The 18,681-nt window shown below is 51.2% G+C and overlaps 1 protein-coding gene across 8 annotated transcripts in view; it reads left to right on the forward strand.

Moving 5' to 3' along the window:
• Positions 1 to 18,681, forward strand: part of NTRK3 (neurotrophic receptor tyrosine kinase 3) — a 426,694-nt gene that overhangs the window by 398,532 nt on the left and 9,481 nt on the right. For 4 of the 8 annotated variants that reach the window (XR_004954339.1, XM_036231977.1, XM_036231978.1 and 1 more), the window contains one exon: positions 4,447 to 4,506. The exons of the other annotated variants lie outside the window; for them this stretch is intronic. Coding sequence is in view for 3 of the 4 variants with exons in the window: in XM_036231977.1 (XP_036087870.1) it covers positions 4,447 to 4,506 (60 nt within the window). In the remaining variant the exon portion in view is untranslated. The remainder of the gene's footprint in view (positions 1 to 4,446; positions 4,507 to 18,681) is intronic. 8 annotated transcript variants of the gene reach the window in all.

Here is an 18,681-nt window from a genome sequence, read left to right on the forward strand (position 1 = left end):
GGCAGGAACCCTGTTCTTGGTAGATTTGATTCTCTGTTCTACTCTGCCAAGGCTTTTTTTTTTGTGGTCTAGATATAGCCCTTCCAGCTCTGTGCCATCGGCAACTTTTATCAATGTATCAGCAGTGACATTCAGAACATTCTTAGTCTTTTGAGAAGTTGAATAGCCCAGGACTGGGGTTTTCTGCTGGAATCCTGCTCCCACGCAAGTGCTTGTCCGGTTATCAGCATTCTTTGAATATAGTCATTCCACAGCTATGACTCCACCCAATTGGACTCTTCTGCACACAATGACCTCTTTTGTTCAAAAACATTTTTTGAGAGTCCTTTATAAAGGCCTGGATGCAATTTGGGTAAAGACTCTACACTGACACACTTGTGAAATCCCGGCCAGAAATGAACTTGGAGGTCATCTTGTAAAACCCACTTATTTGAAAGACGAAGACACTGAGCCCCAGAGAGTAAGAGGGAGAGAGGAGGTGATTCTCAAGTTCATTCATCTAATTGGTGGTACAGCAAGATCAGAAGGCCGGTCTGCCACCTCACAGGTCTGGCGCTTCTCAGATCATCATCAAAGTTCTTTGAGGTCGACCAGGTATTACTATTCCTCCTTAAAGACGAGTAGACTGAGGCTCTGAGGCTCGTCAGTATTCCTCAGATTACACTCCGAATTCGGTTCAGTGTTCCGATTCCTAAGGAAGTTTTTTAAAGGACCATGCGGTCATTTGTGACTAGAGTTTTTAAATAGCGTGCCAGTATAGTACAGCCTCCACGAGGCCAGGTACAGTTTGGAGTTAGAAGAGGGAGCCTACAACAAGCCAGTTCCATGATTCTTTTTTCTAGTAAGGTGTGTGGCAAGGATGTTCAAGAAAAAGGAGGCAAACATTTGGGATGACTGAGGGCCGGCCATCGTAGCAAGCAAGGAGACCTCAATCCGGGGAGCTTGGGGTTTCCAGGGTGGTAGAAAAGCAAGCAGCGGTGAGGTGATTCAAGCCAAGTGTAGCCCCAACATGTAGTACGGACTTAGTGAGACTGAAGAGTGTGGAAGTGATGCCAAGGGCAGGGGAGGTGCGGATTGGGGTGATCCTGGTACCTCTAAATCACTTGTAGGAAGTGATTTTTTTTACGTTTATTATGAAAATGTATTCTCAAAAACATCTGTTGACACATATTTGCTCATAGTAGCTTGGGATTTCTGAAAGAGCGTCGTATCTCTACTGCACCAATCACACATCCCTGTTCCTAACTCTGTCTGGTACGTGGTAGGCGTTCCTTAAATACCAGTTCAGTGAAATCCCCAGGGAGACAGGAGCACCTCCTGGTGAATGCCCGCTCTGGGACTGTGCTCTGGGCACAGCTTGGGGTGCTCAGAGGTCGCAAAGCTGGGTTTCATCCCACTCAGAGATACACTGGGGGTTCGCCTCCCGTCACCTTGGTCCGATGCGTGGGTGCTGCAGCCGGTCCCCGTACCCACCAGGGTGACGGCACTGCAGAAAACCGAGCCGGTGAAGCACGGCGCCGCGGGCGGTTACCTGTACTCCGTGAAATACGCCGGACTGCCACATAGGGCCGCGGGTTCTCTGCTCCGGTGATCTTCCTGGGAATCCAGAGAACCACATTCTAGAGCCGTTTTGGAGACACGTGCATGGAACAGGAGAATGATCGCAGTAGATGCTAACGGTTTGCTTTGTTTCAGTTGTGAAATCTGAAGAGAACTCTGTGGTAGAAAGTGCTTAGACAGGTACAAAGGAGCCATTATTATGCACAGGCGAGGAACTGCGCCAAGGATATGTTTCTGCGATGCTGTCAGATGTTAGGCCAGGTTCTCCTGTCCATATCCCCATGCCGACGAGTCTCCATTCTTTCCCACGTCCCTCACACCTCACCCTCTGTCACCTGCCCTGTCTCTAGCCCACCTCTCTCTGCATCTGTGTTTGTCCTGCTGTGATGCCTGGGAGCCTTTCTCCCTCCTTTCTATTCTAAAATCCACAATCTCTTCCACATTAAAGAAAAATCTTCCTCTGACCTTTCTGCCCTTTCCAACTTCCATTTGTCCCCTCGACTTCTGAAATAGGTCGCTTTCATCTTCTGTCTTAATTTGGGGGCTTCTGATCTCACCACTTCAATGACTCTGCATCTTGGGGGTCACTAATTATCTCACCCTGGCAACATTTAAACGCCTTTCCTCTGAAAAGCCTAACCCTCCTCTGAACTGTCTGTTGAGTGACATTATTAGTGGCTCCCCCGTTCCTGCCCCTGCGTACCCCTCTCGCCCCGTGCCTCGGTCCCGCCTTCTCCCCACGTATTTCCTTTTCTGGCTACTTCATCCGTTTCATCCTTTTTCTCCCCTTCTCATTTAAAGTTAGGGTGCCGCTATTTTTGACAGCTCCCTTGGAACCTTCACCCCCCCGCCCCCATGGTTATGGCCCCCTTCGCTTTTGTGCAGAAGCTGTTTGAATTTGCATCTTTCTGCCTTCGCCTCCTCTCTGTCTGATCCGATGAGCCATCCGTCTCCCCTGGGGAGTTCACTGGCTGTGGAAACTTGGCTCGTTGGAGCTGACACTTTCCTGCTTCTCACACAGGCTGCCTTCAGCAGCCCCTTAGCCTCGATAAACACTCTCTTGGGAGGTTCCCCAGGGGGCACTTGTTTTTGAACCTCTCTTAATCGCCTATACCTAATTCCTCGCCAGCGTCTGGGGCATGTCTCTCTACGGCACCTCGATGTCACTTGTTCTTTGCCTGTTGGCACGAACTGCCCTCAGGTACACCCTGCTCAGGCCAGTCCTTGGGTCAGCGCACGCCTCTTCATTCTCAGAGCCCTCCCACCCCTATCCCCAAACTCGCCATCTTTCTACCTGCTGGTTTAAGAGCCTTGCGTGACTCCTCACTTCTCAAAGCGATAAATGTCTGGCCCTGGCGTGCAGGGCCCTCGACCGCTCTGTGCCCTGGAAGCCCCCTCAGTCCCAGCCCGGCCGGTCCGGCCCCCCCCCCCCCATTCCTCCCAGGCACTTGCTCATTTCTAACACTGCATGGAGCCTTCTGCATACATGCGCTGGGACCGCCGTAATGAAGTACCGCAGACCAGGTGGCTTAAACAGCAGACACCAACGTTATCCCAGTCCGGAGGATGGAAGTTTGAGGTCGGGGTTTGGCGGGGCCGCTTTCTTCTGAGCCTCTCTCCTTGACTTTAGACGGCCGTCTCCTCCACGTCTCTGTCTACACGTCTGCGTCCAGATTTCCTTTTCATTTAAGGACACTGGTCGTATCGGATTAGGACCCACCCACGTGGCCTTATTTTACCGCCATTACCTCTTTAAAGACCCAGTGTCCACTTACAGTCACGTTTCGAGGTTCTAGGGGCCAGGACTTCGACACGGTGGGTTCCGGGGCAGGCGGAGGGACGTAGGAAGGACACAGTCCAGCCCACATCATCTTCTCTTCCCAATTTCCCGTCTGTCTTTTCTCTCATTTACCTCCTTCGTCGTTCTTTCTCCCTGTTTGTTCCTCACCGCCATCAAAACCCAGTGGCCCCCATTTCATCGTCTTCAGCGCTGACGCCCTGTTGGCTCTCACACCCCGACGTGCCGCTTCGTGAACGTGCTGCTGCCTCGGGCCCTTCCCGAGCCGCTGCCTGTGCCCCTGGGCCGCCTGAGAGCAGGGCCTGTGTGTCGTGTCTTCTGTGCTCAGCCATTGACCTAGCAGGTGCTTAAAAGTTTCATTGCTCAGTCACCTCAGGTCCCTTCTCTCAGGCAGCCTAATGTTCCCCCACCTCTCAAAAGGCCTTTTGGGGGAAGTGCGATTCCCCGTGTGGTCATGGGGACCAGACACGCTGCCTCCGGTGATGGCAGGGAGGAGGTGGCCGAGGCTGCTCTACGCAGGTGGCGTCGGCCAGCTCGCTTCCTTTCCAAGCTGGAAAGGCTGCCGGGAGGGGCACCTGGGAGAGAAGCCCTGACAGGTGGTGGTGATTCCGTGATTTTTCGGCTGAAGGCAGGAAAGACAGGTATTCCCCTCACAAGCTTTGGAGAAGGTGCTCTTTTTCTGAGCTAAGGGGGTAAGCAGTCAAGATACACCCCACTTCCTTTCTGAACAGTAGTGGTCTGGGCGGCCGATCTCGTGGGGCGTACACTCAGCCTTCAGCGGGACGCCGGTTCTGTCTCGGTGGCTCACAGAGCCAGACAGTGGGGGCCGTGTGTCCTGTGACCATGCGTCTGCTGAGCCGTGGGGGGCGCCTCTGGCGGGTCCTCAGACATGGGCCGATGTGCCCAGCCTCTCTCCCTGGGGGCGTGAGAGAGGTGTCTGGAGGCTGCACCCAGGGGAGACATGCCACTCGGCTAAAGCTACACCCGCTTCCCTTCTCCTCCCTTCTTTGTCCTCCGTGCTTCCTTCCTCTGCCTTCATCCCTGTCTTCTCTCTCCCCTACCCTGCTCTCTGCCCCGTTCGCTGTCAGAAGGGCCCGGTCAGCGTGCCATGGCAGCGGCAGAGGCTAGCGGCGCCGGCAGCTTCCGCAGTGAGTCTGGATTTCGTTTGCGGGGCCCGGGGGCCGGGCAGGGCAGTGCGCACACACGCAGGGACGGCTCGCAGGCTTCGGGAAGGAATGCCATGGGCCGGGGCTGGTCCCACCCCTCGGGGCACCACGTAGCGTCCCTGGAAGTCTCTTGCCAGAGCCATGGACGTGCTTGAGGTGTCTCGTGGGGAGAAAGCATGGTGGGGACAGAGGGACCATGGTCTGCTGGCACCAGGCGCACGTCGGGGGGCCCGCCAGAGGCGAGGCGGCTGCCGAGGCTTCCGCCCCGGCCCGCGTGCGTGGCGGAGGCCGGAGGCCCTGCATGGACGGTGATTTGGCTGCTTCCTTGCATTTCGGGAGTGTGAGCTTGAGCTCTGAGTCTGCCTCGGGTGCCTGCAGTCCCGCTAAGGAACCAAGCATGCCCCACGGTCTGCAGGAGATCTCCCCGTCGATCTCTGGGGGAGCTCGGTCTGAGAAATGTGATGTTGGGGACCGAGTCGTGACCCCGAGCACTTGCGGGAAGGCCTTTCCCCGCCCTGCGTTGACGTCCGCGGGAATTTCTGGCATGGCGGTGGGCACCCCGCGGAGCTGCAGCAGCTCCGTCTGCCTGCCTCTGTCCTCAGACCAGGTCGCAAGGCTTCCCCCCGCCTTTTTGCCTGGGGACCATTTCCTTCCATTTAGGAAACGGTCCCCTTGGGATATTACAGACACAAAGTTTACCTATCCGGCCTTAAAAGTCCTGCCCAGACTAGGCAGCCCCCAGTCCTGCTTGCCATCTCGAGGCTCTTCCTCACGGGCAGACGCTGGTCCCCGGCACTGGCCGAGCGTGGCCGAGCTCCTTTTTAAGTGAGAAGCCTCTGCACGCTCACGGGGGGCTGTCCCAATGCTGTGGTCACCCGCAGGTGCCTGCCGTCCCACCCATGCCCCTCGTGGCCTGGTCGGGGGAGGCAAATCAGGGGTAGCCGCCCCAGCTCTCTCAGGATCACGTTTTATGGGCACCTCCTCTCGACCCTGTCACTAATAACGGTGTTAAAGTTTAGGAGTTTTCAACGCTAACAGCTGTGTATAGCTGGAGTTGATCAGAATGAATCTGCTTGCTAGCCTCGTGGGAATTTTGAAAACAGGAATATTACAGGGGATTCATCAGTCTCTTCTTATGCTTTTAAACCATCAGATGCATTTCATTCACATCGGGGTAAAACTCTTGGTTTGAAGTGTTGACGGATTTAATTCAAGTATCGATTTGGTCAAATTGGTCAATTAAATTCAACAAACATTTATTACTAATCGACTCTGTACATTTGGTCGTATATCACTAATCAACTCGAACTGTTCTGAGGATAAAAAGGGAAGCCATTAATAATCGCATAGATCCCACAGACAGACACCGGACCTTCCCTGGTAAAATGGGGCACAAGTCATCCTCTCCGTGCGTCACGAACTCTTCTCAGTACTAGAGACACAACCGTGCATGAAACAGAAACCTCTGCCCTTGTTAAGAGAGGCAGAAAATAAAGGAGAAGTAGACTGTACATAGTATGTTCGAGAATGATAGGTGCTCAGAAGAAAACCGGAGCGGAGAAGAGGAATGGAAGTGTTCGGCGGTGGCCGTGTCATGTGTGTATGTGCAGTTTCAGACAGAAAGGCAAAAACTACCGAATGGCTTAAAGAATACAGTCTTCTTCAGTTTATTTAGTATTTAATTCAGCCAAGGAGGGTTTCCGTGGCTTGCCAGAAATTTTTCTGAAACAAGTCAGATCTGGACATTCTGAGTCCAAAGCTGGAAATACTGATAAATTTTGGGATGACAGAAGTCACAAGGAGAATCAGGTGGCCGTGGCATCGGTCTGCCAGATTTTGGTTTTGGCTCCCGCCAACATCCCCGAGGGCATCGGGAGGTGGTTAAGGCTCTGGATTCATGCCCTTGGGGACTGTCTCCTAGAGAGTCCGTCAGTCTTTGACTTGCACTGGCCCCTCAGTTTATCCTGCGGCCCTTCCTTCTTCCATCTGGTGTCCTTGGGGGATGGTCGCCGAGCGCCTACACCAGTCGTGGACTTTGCCAGGGCCTGTGAGTAAGCCGATTGAATTAGCCCGTTCCGTTCCCATCCAGGAGTTATCCTCGTTGCCCTCAGAGATTAGGACACCGGTGCTCGAACGCGGGACTAGGACGTCGTGGGGCTTGGATTTAAGCCCAGGTCGCACCAAGTCTGCAACCCGGCCCTACCCTTTAGTCTCAGCATCCGTCCATGGGTGCCAGTTGGCAGAAGTGGGAGAAAGAAACGGGAGAGAGGACTCACTGGGTGACCCCGAGGTCCTGCGAAGGGGCCGACGTGCACGGCCGCATCGGGGCAGCAGGGGTCTTGGGGTGGCCGTGGATGTCTTTGCCGACTGAGCATGAGGGCACCCCGACTTCTACTGCTTCTCTGTGTGTCATTGTCGGGGATAGGGGGGTGGGGGTAGGCATGCAAAGCTTCCGGGCTTGGGAGCAAGTCACCCCTTCCCAGCTGTGGCTCCCATGCTGGGAAGAGGTGGGGCTTGACCTGATTGACTGCGTCGGCGTCCCCGTGGGGGGGAGGGTGGCACGCATGTTGGGAGAAGGGGCAGTGCATGGGGCTGTGTGGGGATCGTCGGGGTGGGGACGGTGCATGCAGAGGTCTGAGCCTGGGCAAAGGTCCTTTGACGGGGAATTGAGTGCGGAGTTGACTTCGAAGAGAGTCCTACGCTTCCTGCCTGTGTTTGTGAATGGAACCCACAAACCTCACCCCGTCTTTATTAGCAAGAAGCAGGATGTCTGTGGACAACATCTTATTATGGTTACACTTAACATCAGCATCGCTGTGTGACCTTGTATTTATTTGTAATAGACATTCATATACTTGCATCTCATCATACGCATAAGATGAGCTCTTACTGAGGTCGTGTGGCCAGCAAACCACCCTTTGTGCGCACCAGAGAGGGCTGCCATAGCAAGGCGAGGGGTTGTTTTGGGATGTCGGTGACTTTCTCCCGTCCTCCTTTTATGCTGAGGGAGGCTCTTTCCTCCTGCGATGCCGCTGTTTCCTTGGACTTCCAAAACGCGCCTGTCCCGAGGCCTCAGTGCGCATCAAGGCCGCGCCCCCTTCAGTTTTACGATACGTGTCACACGGACAGAAAGGAATCACCACTCTGACATTTACCAAGGCTTTGCCTCACCGTCTCAACGTCACTGTCACTTAGGACTGTATCCTCTAGGCTCTTGCATGTCTCTCTGCGTGGTCTTCTAACTGCTGGTTCTGGCAACCCCTTTGAGCCCCGGCTCTCTGCCGCTTCTGGCCTGTCGTCTGGCTCCCCTCTGTCACTTGGCCCCAGAGGGATAAGGAGCAAAGCGCCAGTCATCTCCCTCCAGGGGCTGTTCTTCCCTGATGTATCTCTCTGCGTCCCCTCCTTGGCCAGAACGAACGGGCCAGCAGACTAGCCTTTCCTCTAAGACGCCGACCCGTCCCAACGCCGCTCGGCTTCTCTGTTCTGCACCCACGTGTTCTGGGGAGTCCCCGCTAGGCACAGGGGTAAAGGCTACAAATCACTGATTATTTTTCAAGTTAACAAAGCTGTTTCTTCTTTCTCTGGTCACCTAAGGCCCACCCTGCCACTCACACATCCAAGGTACGTCTTAATTCCAGGACGGACAGTGCCCAGGCCTTTGACACGCACCTGTGAGGGCATGTGGCCAAGTGCCACTGCCCAGGAAGCTGCCCAGACACCCGGTCTTGGGTGCCGCCTTCATAGCAGCATGGCCGGAGCCCGGGGGTGTAGCTCCCCACCCAAGTCTTGCTGTGTCAGGTCTTACAATTCAAGACTGTTAAGATCGTCAAGGTCTTTTGGGGGGAACCTAATACATTCTCCTGTGGGGGAGACCTCTGAATTATGTGGTCCGTCATAGCCTTGTAAGTTCAGAGAAATTGGTCGTGTGTTCCGGGGGCCAGTCCTCGGGGTTCGCATCTGGAGATTTATCCAGAGATGGGAACTCTGCCCATTACGTGGTAATTAATCATTGAATGTCTAGGTCCCTTAGCATTTTGCTCTCTGAGAATTTGAAAATAGATGTTGCAGATGAGGAGTGAGCCCCCATACAGCATGATGGGGGCGGCCTGGAACGGGCGGGGCCCGGGTCCTCACTTGAAAGGGCTGTGGGTGTCCGGGGGAGGGTGGCAAAGAGCGGGGAGGACCTCGCTCTGGCTCTGCCGTCAGGGCTGCCTACCAGGGCAGTTGCCCCAGTCTCTGTGATGAGAGTCTACAGTCCTCGTTCAAAATCTTCAAAGTTGGTCAAGTCTATTTGTGTCTGTAATTCTTCTGGGACAAATGACTCATGAGAAATCCATGCATCTGAAGAATCGTGACAGGCCGCCCTGCTCTGGGATGCTGGCAGGGGCAGAGTGAGCTCTGCTCTCTCTCTCGCCTGGGTCGGCTGGGCCGGTACCCGCCTCTCTCGAGCATCAGCCAGTTCCTCTGGTTTTTGCTGTCTTCTCCCATCCTGGCACCTGTGGCTAACCCTGATGGAAAGTTGATGTCTGATGCGACTTCCTGGCCGAAGAAGGCTGGATGCAGCTGTTCAAGGAAAGGTTTCGGCTCAGGCGCTGGCATGACAAGCACAGGCTATAAACCAGGTCCCTGGGTTCCTGGGTCCCTGGGTCGCTGTGTGCTTTAAGGCAGGTGAAGTCCTGGATGTGGGTGCTGCTGTGCAGGGTGTCAAAGGAGGAGGAGGCAGGTGACAGAAGGCAGGCAGCAATTCCTTCCTGGCTGGGCACACTGGTTTCTCTCCGGGCCTCTGGGATCTCTCTGAGTCTTTCTTCTTAGGTTCATTACTGGAAATAGGCATTTTATTCCTAGAAATAGAGATGAACTTGAGAGTCGAATTTTGGAGTGTTAGATCAAGATCCTTTCAGCTGCAAGTGACAGAAGACATAACCCCAGCTAGCTTAAGCAAAAAAAGCCAATGTATTGTGTCAATATTCAGAAAATCCAGAGTTAGGAAATATTTCTGGTGTGGCTTAATTCTAAGACCCAAATAAGTCACCAGCCTTGACATTTGTTGCTTTTCCTCCTTCCTGCCATCCCTCTATCTCTCTGTCTTCCTCTTTTTCTGCCTGAGAGGATAATCTTAGAGAAAGAGACGTTAATGGGAAATAGATTTCCAAACAATCAGGCTAATGAATTTTGAAGATTATGATGATAAATGCTAGAGCACTTGGACAGATTATCCGAGCCCTGGATGATCAGTGACAAAGGACCTGTCTTCATCGAGGGGCCTCGCCATCAGCAAGCCCAGCTGACCAGACATGAAATACTCACTGTCATTTCTGCAGGAGTCAGGCCAGTCATTACACAGAGAAAAGCTGCAAGAAAAAGGCTGAGGAAGCAAAGCCCACAACTGCCTGCTTTTTCCACGCCGCCCACGAGAAGTGTTTCGACGAGCGTTCTATGGGTTGGTGCCGGTCTCAGCTTCACGACGTCTGTAGATGTAGATATTTCTGAATGAAAATCCTTCTTCTGCTTTTGTGGATGTTTTTATAGAAATCAAATTCTGGGATCTCTGTCACGTTTTCCAAGATCTGCCACCCTCACCCATCAATTTATGTCGCTTAAAAAGCACTTTTTGCCGGTGAGTCTTCTTTCAAATTGAAAACGCGTGAGAACGGAAGATGGGTGGTGTAAAGGAACACCGGTTTCAGAGTCAGAATAATGGAGGCGTGCGGCTCGGCTCTCTCACTCTTCAGCCTCTCGAACGCACAAAAGTCGTCTGAGCCCGTTCCCCCCCCGCCCCCCCGCCCCTGTTCTTCCTTCCTTCATTTACGCGAGCCTTTCGGCGGTGACAGTTTCCAGAGTCAGGGCACATTGGGAGGACTGAGGGAAGCACTGCATTTTCACTCAGCACGGATCCGGGCACAGTATAAAACTCTCAGTAAGTCGCTGTTCTGCGTCCCCGGTCACCGGGAGAAGCCTTCCACTTCTGCTGTCCCTTTCTACCTCTTTTATGGGAGAAACCAGAGGTTTAAGTAAATATGGATGAGGGCTCTGCTCTTAACCTGGCTCTACCTCTTGGGGCCCTACTAGGTGACCCCCCAAGAAAGACGCTTCATCCCAGTTTCGTGAGCCTGCAAACAAGAAGCCGACTTGCCCTAATTTTCCTTCTGTGCTCTTGAAGACGCGAATGACTGTGAGAGTAGGAATGCCTTTGAAAAGAGCATCCAAGTGCCCTAGCTGGCTTCTCATTTAAGACCTTCTCCTGGGTTCATCTTCGGAGTGGTCATCCCCCGCTTTTTGACCTTGAAGGAGAAGCCAAGAAGAAAGGCTCGCTTACAAGGGGAGAGGAGCTGCCCACAGCTACAGGCCTCCCATTGTGGCCTGAGATGCCAGACGCTGTGCGGAGAGGGTCAGCCCCTCCATCCCTTTCATGAGGGTCTATCTATCCTTGGCTCATACCCCACACCCAAAGGGCACTTTGGGGTCCAGTCATCGAGTAGTGGGCTGTGGGCCTCAGCACGCAGACGTCCTCACAGTGCTGGTGGGGATGTCCGCAGGTTATCCACGCTCTGCTTTGGAACTAGACGATACCTAAAGGTCAACTAGCCCATCCCTTTCCCTCGCCTTCCCAGTTTTATAGGTGAGCACACGGGCCTGGAGTGAGCCAGATCACACACACACACACACGCATGCCCCTCTGGACAGTTGGCCTGCTGAAGCCACTGATGCTGGGAGGAACCGTGAGATGAACCTTTGTTCAGTGCTCTTGGTTTATTGGTTCAGATAAGAAATTTCGCTGTGGCGATCTCACGCAGTGTCCAAGTGAAGAGGCGTCTCGGCAGTCCTCTGGTGCAGCCCTGTCGTGACGACAGACATGAACGGCGAGACCCAGCAGGAGCACAGGGTGCCAGAGCCACAGGGTGACACACTGGTAGACCTGGGCAAGAACTCAGATGCCCCAAGTCTCAGTTCACACTCTTTCCACTCGATCCCACGGCGTCCCGTAGATACTGCCTCCCTCCCGCAGGCTGGAGCGGCCTCTGGTCTCCGTGAGGGCTGTGTGGCCGGGTGCATCGCTACCCTCTCCTGGGATTTCTCAGAGGAGGGGCTGACTAGGAAGCTGGGACGCATAAGAAGAGTCGAGGCCCGCACTGCCGTTGATCATGATCGCTTTGCAGTTCACAGAGTTCTTGGACTACCGTCGCCCACAGCCGCAAGCTTCCCCGAGAACTTCACCCTGTTGGTTTTTTTAAGCCAACCCTTCCCCCCCTTTTAAATGAAGATGGAAGGCTGTATCCACTGCTTCGCGTTTGTTGTCCTGCCAGAGGGCTAGCAAGTGATCTGCGAGCTCGCTTCTCTCAGGCGCCAAGTGTCCTGACTTCCTTTAGAGCTAAAGGGTCTTGTTTCATGACTCAGAAGAATCCTGCTTCCCATTGGGTGAAGAGGGGCATTCAATTCCCAAGAAAAGCTTTGGGCGTAGAAAAAGTCCCACACGGTTTACCTCCTCCTTGCCCTCGTTGGAGCTGGTCCTGCTGCTAGTCAGCAGACACATTTGAACTTCACCTCCAGCTCAGAGAAGCTAGACAAGGCCACTTCTAGTCTGAGGAGGAGTTGCATGTTTCATAGGTCATGTCCCATGATGCTGTTCCAGCTTCCCTTTGCCTGGGGACGGAGCCATCGACGGCAGGTTTCTGCTGTGGAGAGTAATCCATCAGTCATAAGGACAGCTGACGTCCCCCCACCATCGCAGGTGGATGGAAAGCCAGGCCCAGAAGAGGTTGTAGACGAACTAAAACCATGCAGAAAGAGTCTGATGCCATATCATCGTAAGGCGAGTGGGTTATTCTCTCAATGGGAAGTTCTGTTGTTACTACTCTCTCTGGGAGGATGGCCGCAGGATTTGCCTTTCGAAGAAAAAGATCTCTCATTCTTTGCTTGTTAAAATTCAAATCGTGTTGCTTACTCGCTCCCTCCCTCCCTCCCTCCCCCAGCCATGGGGCTGTGCTCACAGGCTGTGCACTCATTGAGCCCAGTCCAGAGGAGACCACCATGGTCCAACCAGCCCGGCATGGTCTTCTCTGAGACTCAGGCCAGCTGCTCGTCCTGAGCATCTAAATCCTACTTTTGGAAACAGCTAAATATTCCAAAGATCCCGGAAGCCCCTTGAAGCTGCTGTCAGTGCTTGTAGGAAGAATTGTCTTGAACCCACAAAACCGGCAGTGAGAAGAACTGGGAGTGTGGCAGTGGACTGACCCTTAGCTTGGCCTCTGCCTGCTGCGGACTCGCCGACACTCCACTCCTGAGCTGGTTTCCTTCTCTGCAAATTGGGGATGGTACTTCTTTCCCGAAAGAGTCACTGAGCGGGACGTCCAGGCCCCTGGAGAAATGGGGACGTGCTCTACAATAAACATAGACATTAGCATTGAGAAATTAGCATTTTCCAAGAAAGATTTAGAGTCAGAGTACTCCATACGTGCATGTGTGTGGAAAACCTGCTTTGCCTCTTTCCCTTAACGTCTCATTTAGTTTCCGAATGGGCTCTGTGTAGATGAATTACCCCCATGTTACACACTGGAAGCTGAGTCTTCCAGAGGTTAAATAAATTCCCTAAGGTTGCTTAGCCCATCAATGGCATCGGCTGAGTTATAATTATCCCCTTCGTTCCTTTGGACCTTCTGTTTCCTCAACTTATACACACATTTCCAATATCTGTTATAGTTTTCAGGGTTTTTTTTTTTTTTTTTTTTATAGCATCTCAATATTTAGCCAAGTCAGTCTGGTTCACAGGGAGTGCCTTGATTTTTTTACTAAATAAATCTGAATCTAAACTGAAACCTGTTAGCACCAGAGCTGTACAGGGTAAATTAAAATTTAGCTTTATCACAGGGGCACTTTATTCTCTTACCTTCTTTCACCCATGTGTCTTCATGTGTAGCAAGTACTCGGAGTCTGAATGGAACACTCCAGATCCCGTGTGACCCCCTGGTCTGAGCCGAGCTCTCCAGCTCTGCTCAGTGAAGGGAGCTCTTCCCGCAGCAGCCCTAAAGTTTATTTCCACAAGTAGATTTGAGTGCAGCCAGGAGGCTCCAAGTCTGGGCATTCGGAAAAGAAAACAAGGGCCCAGTGATTTGTCAAACCACATCTTTGGGCCTGCAATGTCTGCTCTGTAAAAAAAGATATTGCTTGGGGCAGTAAGGGGCAGCGAGGTCCCAGAATGAGTGCCAGCACTTAGGCAGGATTCGGAAAGCAGGAAACAAGGGGACGTTCCAGAAGGCGTGTGTTCTGGAGGCTTCCTTCTGAGAACTTGCTCCAGGCGGATGCCACTCTATGTGAGGGGGAGTGGGGAGACCCACCGAGTGCCCACCTGTCCTCCAGGCTCACACCGCTGAGCCGTGGGCTCTTATAAGCTTCTTGTATTTTCAGAAGACACCAAGGTTTTTCCTGATCCTGGGGCTAGAGGCTCAGCCTGAGACAGCCGTCCTTCTGAGATGGCACCAAACGGCAGTCTTTTGCATAAACTGTCGCAAGGAGCAATGCTATGATGATGTTGTTGTGAGTTTCCCGGGCACCTCCCCTCCAAAGAGTTCCCAGCGCCTCCTCAACCTGGGGCTGAGAGCTTCAGCAGCTGCTGCAGGAAGTTGGGTAGTAGTTTGTCCTGCGTGGCTGGGGAAAGGCCAAGAAGCAAAGGGAAGGCACACAGTTCTGCTTTCTTAAGTCAGAAGTCTGATGTCACTGCAGAAAACTCAGACCCTTGTGGAGAGGGTTCATCTACAGAGTTTCCATAACCAGGGTGAAGCCGCAGACGGACTCGCATTTGCGATTGCAGACATGTATTGTACATCCAAGTCAAACAAATATTCACACTAATGCCTCCCTCAGGCACCCGCCCACATATTGGGGTGGGGGAGCGGCATAGAGCTCCAGCAGGCGACCCAGGGTCTGTGAGCATCAGGGAAAGAAGGAAATGACAGAAATGAAGTTGAAACTTTGTAAAACTCGATCTGTATCTTTCCAATCTGAATATCTTCCTGTGGGGATGCCATTCTCTACGGAGACTTTTACGTTAAAACCAGAACACGAGTTCTGGAGAGGTCAGTTCCGTGTCGTTTAGAGTCCTGGTGAGCTTGGGCAGTTGGCCGTCTGTCTTCCAGCCAAGGTTTCCATGTCTGGAGGCGGGCTCGGGGATTTCCAAGGCCCTTCTTAGCCTGCGGTGTTCATGAGCACAGCTTTTATGTTGAATCTCTGCTTTCACAGTGGAGAGTCTGATGAACTTGGATTTGGGGAGGTGGAGTGGATGCAGTTACAGGTGGGCTTGGTCTCCCAAAGATAAGCCAGGAACACCACAGGGCATCTGCGGGGAACATAGCCTCGGATAGCAAAGCGATGTGCCTAGTGAATGAGCAGATAGGGCCGGGCAGAGGTGAAGAGCTGGTTGAAAATCCAGCATTCCCAACTCTGCATGGCCACATGGGGCGAGTGAGGGAGAGGGAGCAGGGGGCAGGAGGAGAGAGGGAAGGCTTGGGGAGAGTTCCCAGAGGCCGACTGCCCCTTATAAGGCTCTGGCTGCTTCCCATACATGTGTAGACAGAGCTGTTAAGAAGGCCCAGTCTTTGGAGGCGTGGGCGGTGAGGAGGGTTAATTCCAGGAAGAAGGGCTATGTCAATCTGGCAAGTTTTGAAGCTGTCAGCTAAGGTAACCCACTGGTTCTCAGCGAAACTATTTATTTTTACTGTCTTGGAGACAGGACACTTTGGAAGAGGACTTTGGGCCTTTTCTCCTACATTTAGGCCATTTATTCCAGGAGCTGTCCAACTAAGATGTCACCAACTCCGTGTGGTGAGGGCCTGATGGACAGGCCTGTGTGTGCGTGTGGCCGTGTGCACGTGCGTGTGCAGTCACAGACACGCATGTTCGTGTAAACCCTCTCTCCCTGGACACATGAGCGTGTGCATCTGCACTAAACGCAGCGAATGCTGGTGTGTGTGCGGCCCACGTGCGTGGAGTCCTCGGGCCCGCAGGAGCAAGAGTGGGGGCTGCCGGCACTGTCCCAGGTGACCGCCCGCCCTGGCTGCTGCTCCCCTCACACCCGCAGAGCCACTGGGGTGCATGGGAAACCAAGGGCCTTTGCAGGGGACGAAGCAAGCAGATGCTAAGCCTGTCATTCTTTTCTTAAGGCATAGGGTGTCTCTTCCGTGTGCTGAGACATGCAGCCAGGGATGTTGGAGTCGGATACATAAAAAATGAGGGTCTGCACCATGGGTGTCAATCTTTACGATAATCTTCCGATTAAGCCACTTTGCCCTGCATGTATGTGGCGGAGTTTTTACAGCTCTTCGGAAGCCACCCCCTTCTCATCTGCTTCAAGATTCTGCCTCGGCCCGTGCCAGTGGGTGCTGCAGTGGAAGCTCGAATCCCTCCGTTGGTTCCAGAAACAGCGTGATCTGTGAATCTGCATCTGCTCACCTTTGCTGGGTCTTGGTTCCTTTGTCTGGACTATGTGGGTCACTCCGTCTGCTTTATACTCTCAGAGAAGTACGTGAGGACGGGCGTTTGGAGCTTCTGGGAGCGAAGACGCTGCTGTGTGGCGTTCGGAACCCACCAACCGCGTCCTTCTCTGTGTCATTCGACGCAGAGGCCTGAGCTCGATGCGTTTGTCTTTGACCCAGAGCAGTGGGTTCCCTCCCCGTCCAGGAGGGGCCGGCTCAGAAGAGGAGGGATGACTGAGGGTGGGTGGGCGGGGAGCTGGCAGGTCGCCCAGTGGGAGCCGGAACCTGAGAGCCCCTCGCCACTGCGCTGTCAGCGTCTTCAGTTCCGCTTACTCAGGGCAGGGTGTCGGGCGAGGGCCGAAGACCTGAATGCAAGAAAAGGGGTTGGGGCGTTTCAGGCAGGCACCCCGGCCAGGGGTGAGGCTGCTGCTTTCGCTCCCCCTTTTCGCGTCCTCTCCCCTCATACTGCCAGCAGACTGAGGGTGGCTGTGATTCAGCCTTAGGGGATGATGGAGTTTATCCAGATGACCAGGACCCCAGACTTGGCTCCACTGATCCTCAGTCTCCCGATCTGTGCTCTTCAAACGTTTATGCCCCTAAAAGAGTTTTGAAAAACCACATAGGCCTCTTCCATATTTTAAGTTGCCATCTACAATTTTTGACATTTTAAATAGTTGCCAGCGATGCTATTTTCAGAATATTGTAAATATTGGTATTAAAAAACACATCATTCCTTTAATGTATCTAATGAACTTTAAATACCGAGCAATTTGATATATCATCTATTAAACACACGAACAAGCGCTTAGACATTTTTACATGGTTCCTTTTTCTTGAATTTGTATTTTCATTCCAGTTACTCTACCAAATTTTGTCCTTATGTATTATGTTTTTATGCATGAAAGCCGTTTATTAGCCACTTTATCATAATTCAGTGTGACAAAAATATGTATGAAGATTTAGATTAAATTTTAATGTCCAATGACCGTAAGTTTCTAGACGTTAAGAGTTTTTGGATTGAGTTATCATTACAATTATTAGTAATACACAGAAATAGGCAGTGGATCAAAATTCTGCATATACATGACAACTTTTGGTGAATATGAAATACAAGTAGAATGTTTTTTAGAAATACACCTCTTATGTATTTCAATACTTTATGTATTTATTAATAAACATTATGCATTGCTAAAGTAAGGGAAGTTCAGGATCAATTCTATTCCCATTTTCCATTTTTATAAATATAAAAACCGAGAAGCATTATTCACAGTAAACAGATGAAAAAGGAAGGAATTTCTGTCCTTGCCACGCAACTCATTTTAATCTTCACTCAGCTGATAATTCTTTTAGCTCTGCCCCCCTGCCACTGTTTAAAAAGAGTTGGAAGCTACCCGACTTGCTAAAGGATTTATTTCACAGTCACTAGAGACATTTATTTTCAGCATCTGTACCAATATTTCATGGAGATCATTTGTTTGCCCTCTATTGGTTTTCTTTCTTGAGATTCAGAATGAGTGAGAGATTTGTCTTTCCTTTGGAGATGGCAGATGTGTGTGTGCGTGCGCACATGCATGCACAATGGAGGAAGGGGGTTCCTGGACCACAGGGGGGGTCTCAGTTCAGTTTCAGAAAGAAATTCATATGAGACAGGTATGGCATGTTACCTTTTATCTAAGAAAGTGAGGAAAATGGATAAAATCCATATTTGCTTATGTTAAAAACAATGGAAGAATAAACCAAGAACCAAAAAGGAAAAAAAAAAGAAAAAGAAAAAGTTACCCATAGGGGGAGGAGGAAACCAGGAAAGTAAACAGAGACAGAATTAGACTTAGTTTTTATGTACCTCGTTTTGTGTTTTTGGGCTTGGAAACCACATATAACAGTTTTCAGATTATTATAAAACAACGGTAAATCAAATGGGAAAGAAAAGTCAAGCAATTCTTAAAAATAAAAAGCAAAAGGAAACTAATAAACCCAGCTCTACATTAAGTTGGTGACTTTACCACACAGAGAGGAACAGTTTCAAGTGACTAAAATAGCGATGTTTCATGTACGTTCCTAGTAGGTATAGCCTAAGGATTAAAAAAGAAAAAAAAGTGCAAAGATTGTAGACAGCTCTCAGTAATCATATTGTTAGTAATGATCGTGGAGCTGTTATTTTGAGGTATTTAAAAAATATATATATGCATATATGTAACATGATAAGATAAAGCAGTAAGTAATATAACTAATATAGGAAGAAAGATTTTTAGCATAAGAAAACAACACAGATATAAAATTAAAATCACACACACATACAAGTTGGTAATGCTTCTCAAAACCAAAACAAACCTCTCATTGGTCCCCTTTGGAGGATGGAGGGAATGAATTTATTCTGAGAACTGGTCAACAAAAGGGGGAGAATGAAGCATCTCTTGTATTAACCGTTATCGAGGTGACCAAATAGTTAATGAAGGAAAGTTTTAATTTATAGAAGATTTACAGCTAATATATGCAGAGAGAATGCTAGGATTAGAATGTCAACCTTTTGCAGCCACTAATGAAATCTGGGCCGTGACCAGGGGTGGCTACTGATATCATTAGGTGAGAGGGAACTTTATAAAGACTCATCAGGCTGTTAACACCTAAATCCACAATAACAGAGGTACCGGAAGGTAGTATAATCCCGAGATCTCCAAGGGCTTCTTGGAAT

This window comes from Rousettus aegyptiacus, unplaced genomic scaffold (genome assembly GCF_014176215.1).
Source record: "Rousettus aegyptiacus isolate mRouAeg1 unplaced genomic scaffold, mRouAeg1.p scaffold_m13_p_14, whole genome shotgun sequence".
Lineage (NCBI taxonomy): Eukaryota > Metazoa > Chordata > Mammalia > Chiroptera > Pteropodidae > Rousettus > Rousettus aegyptiacus.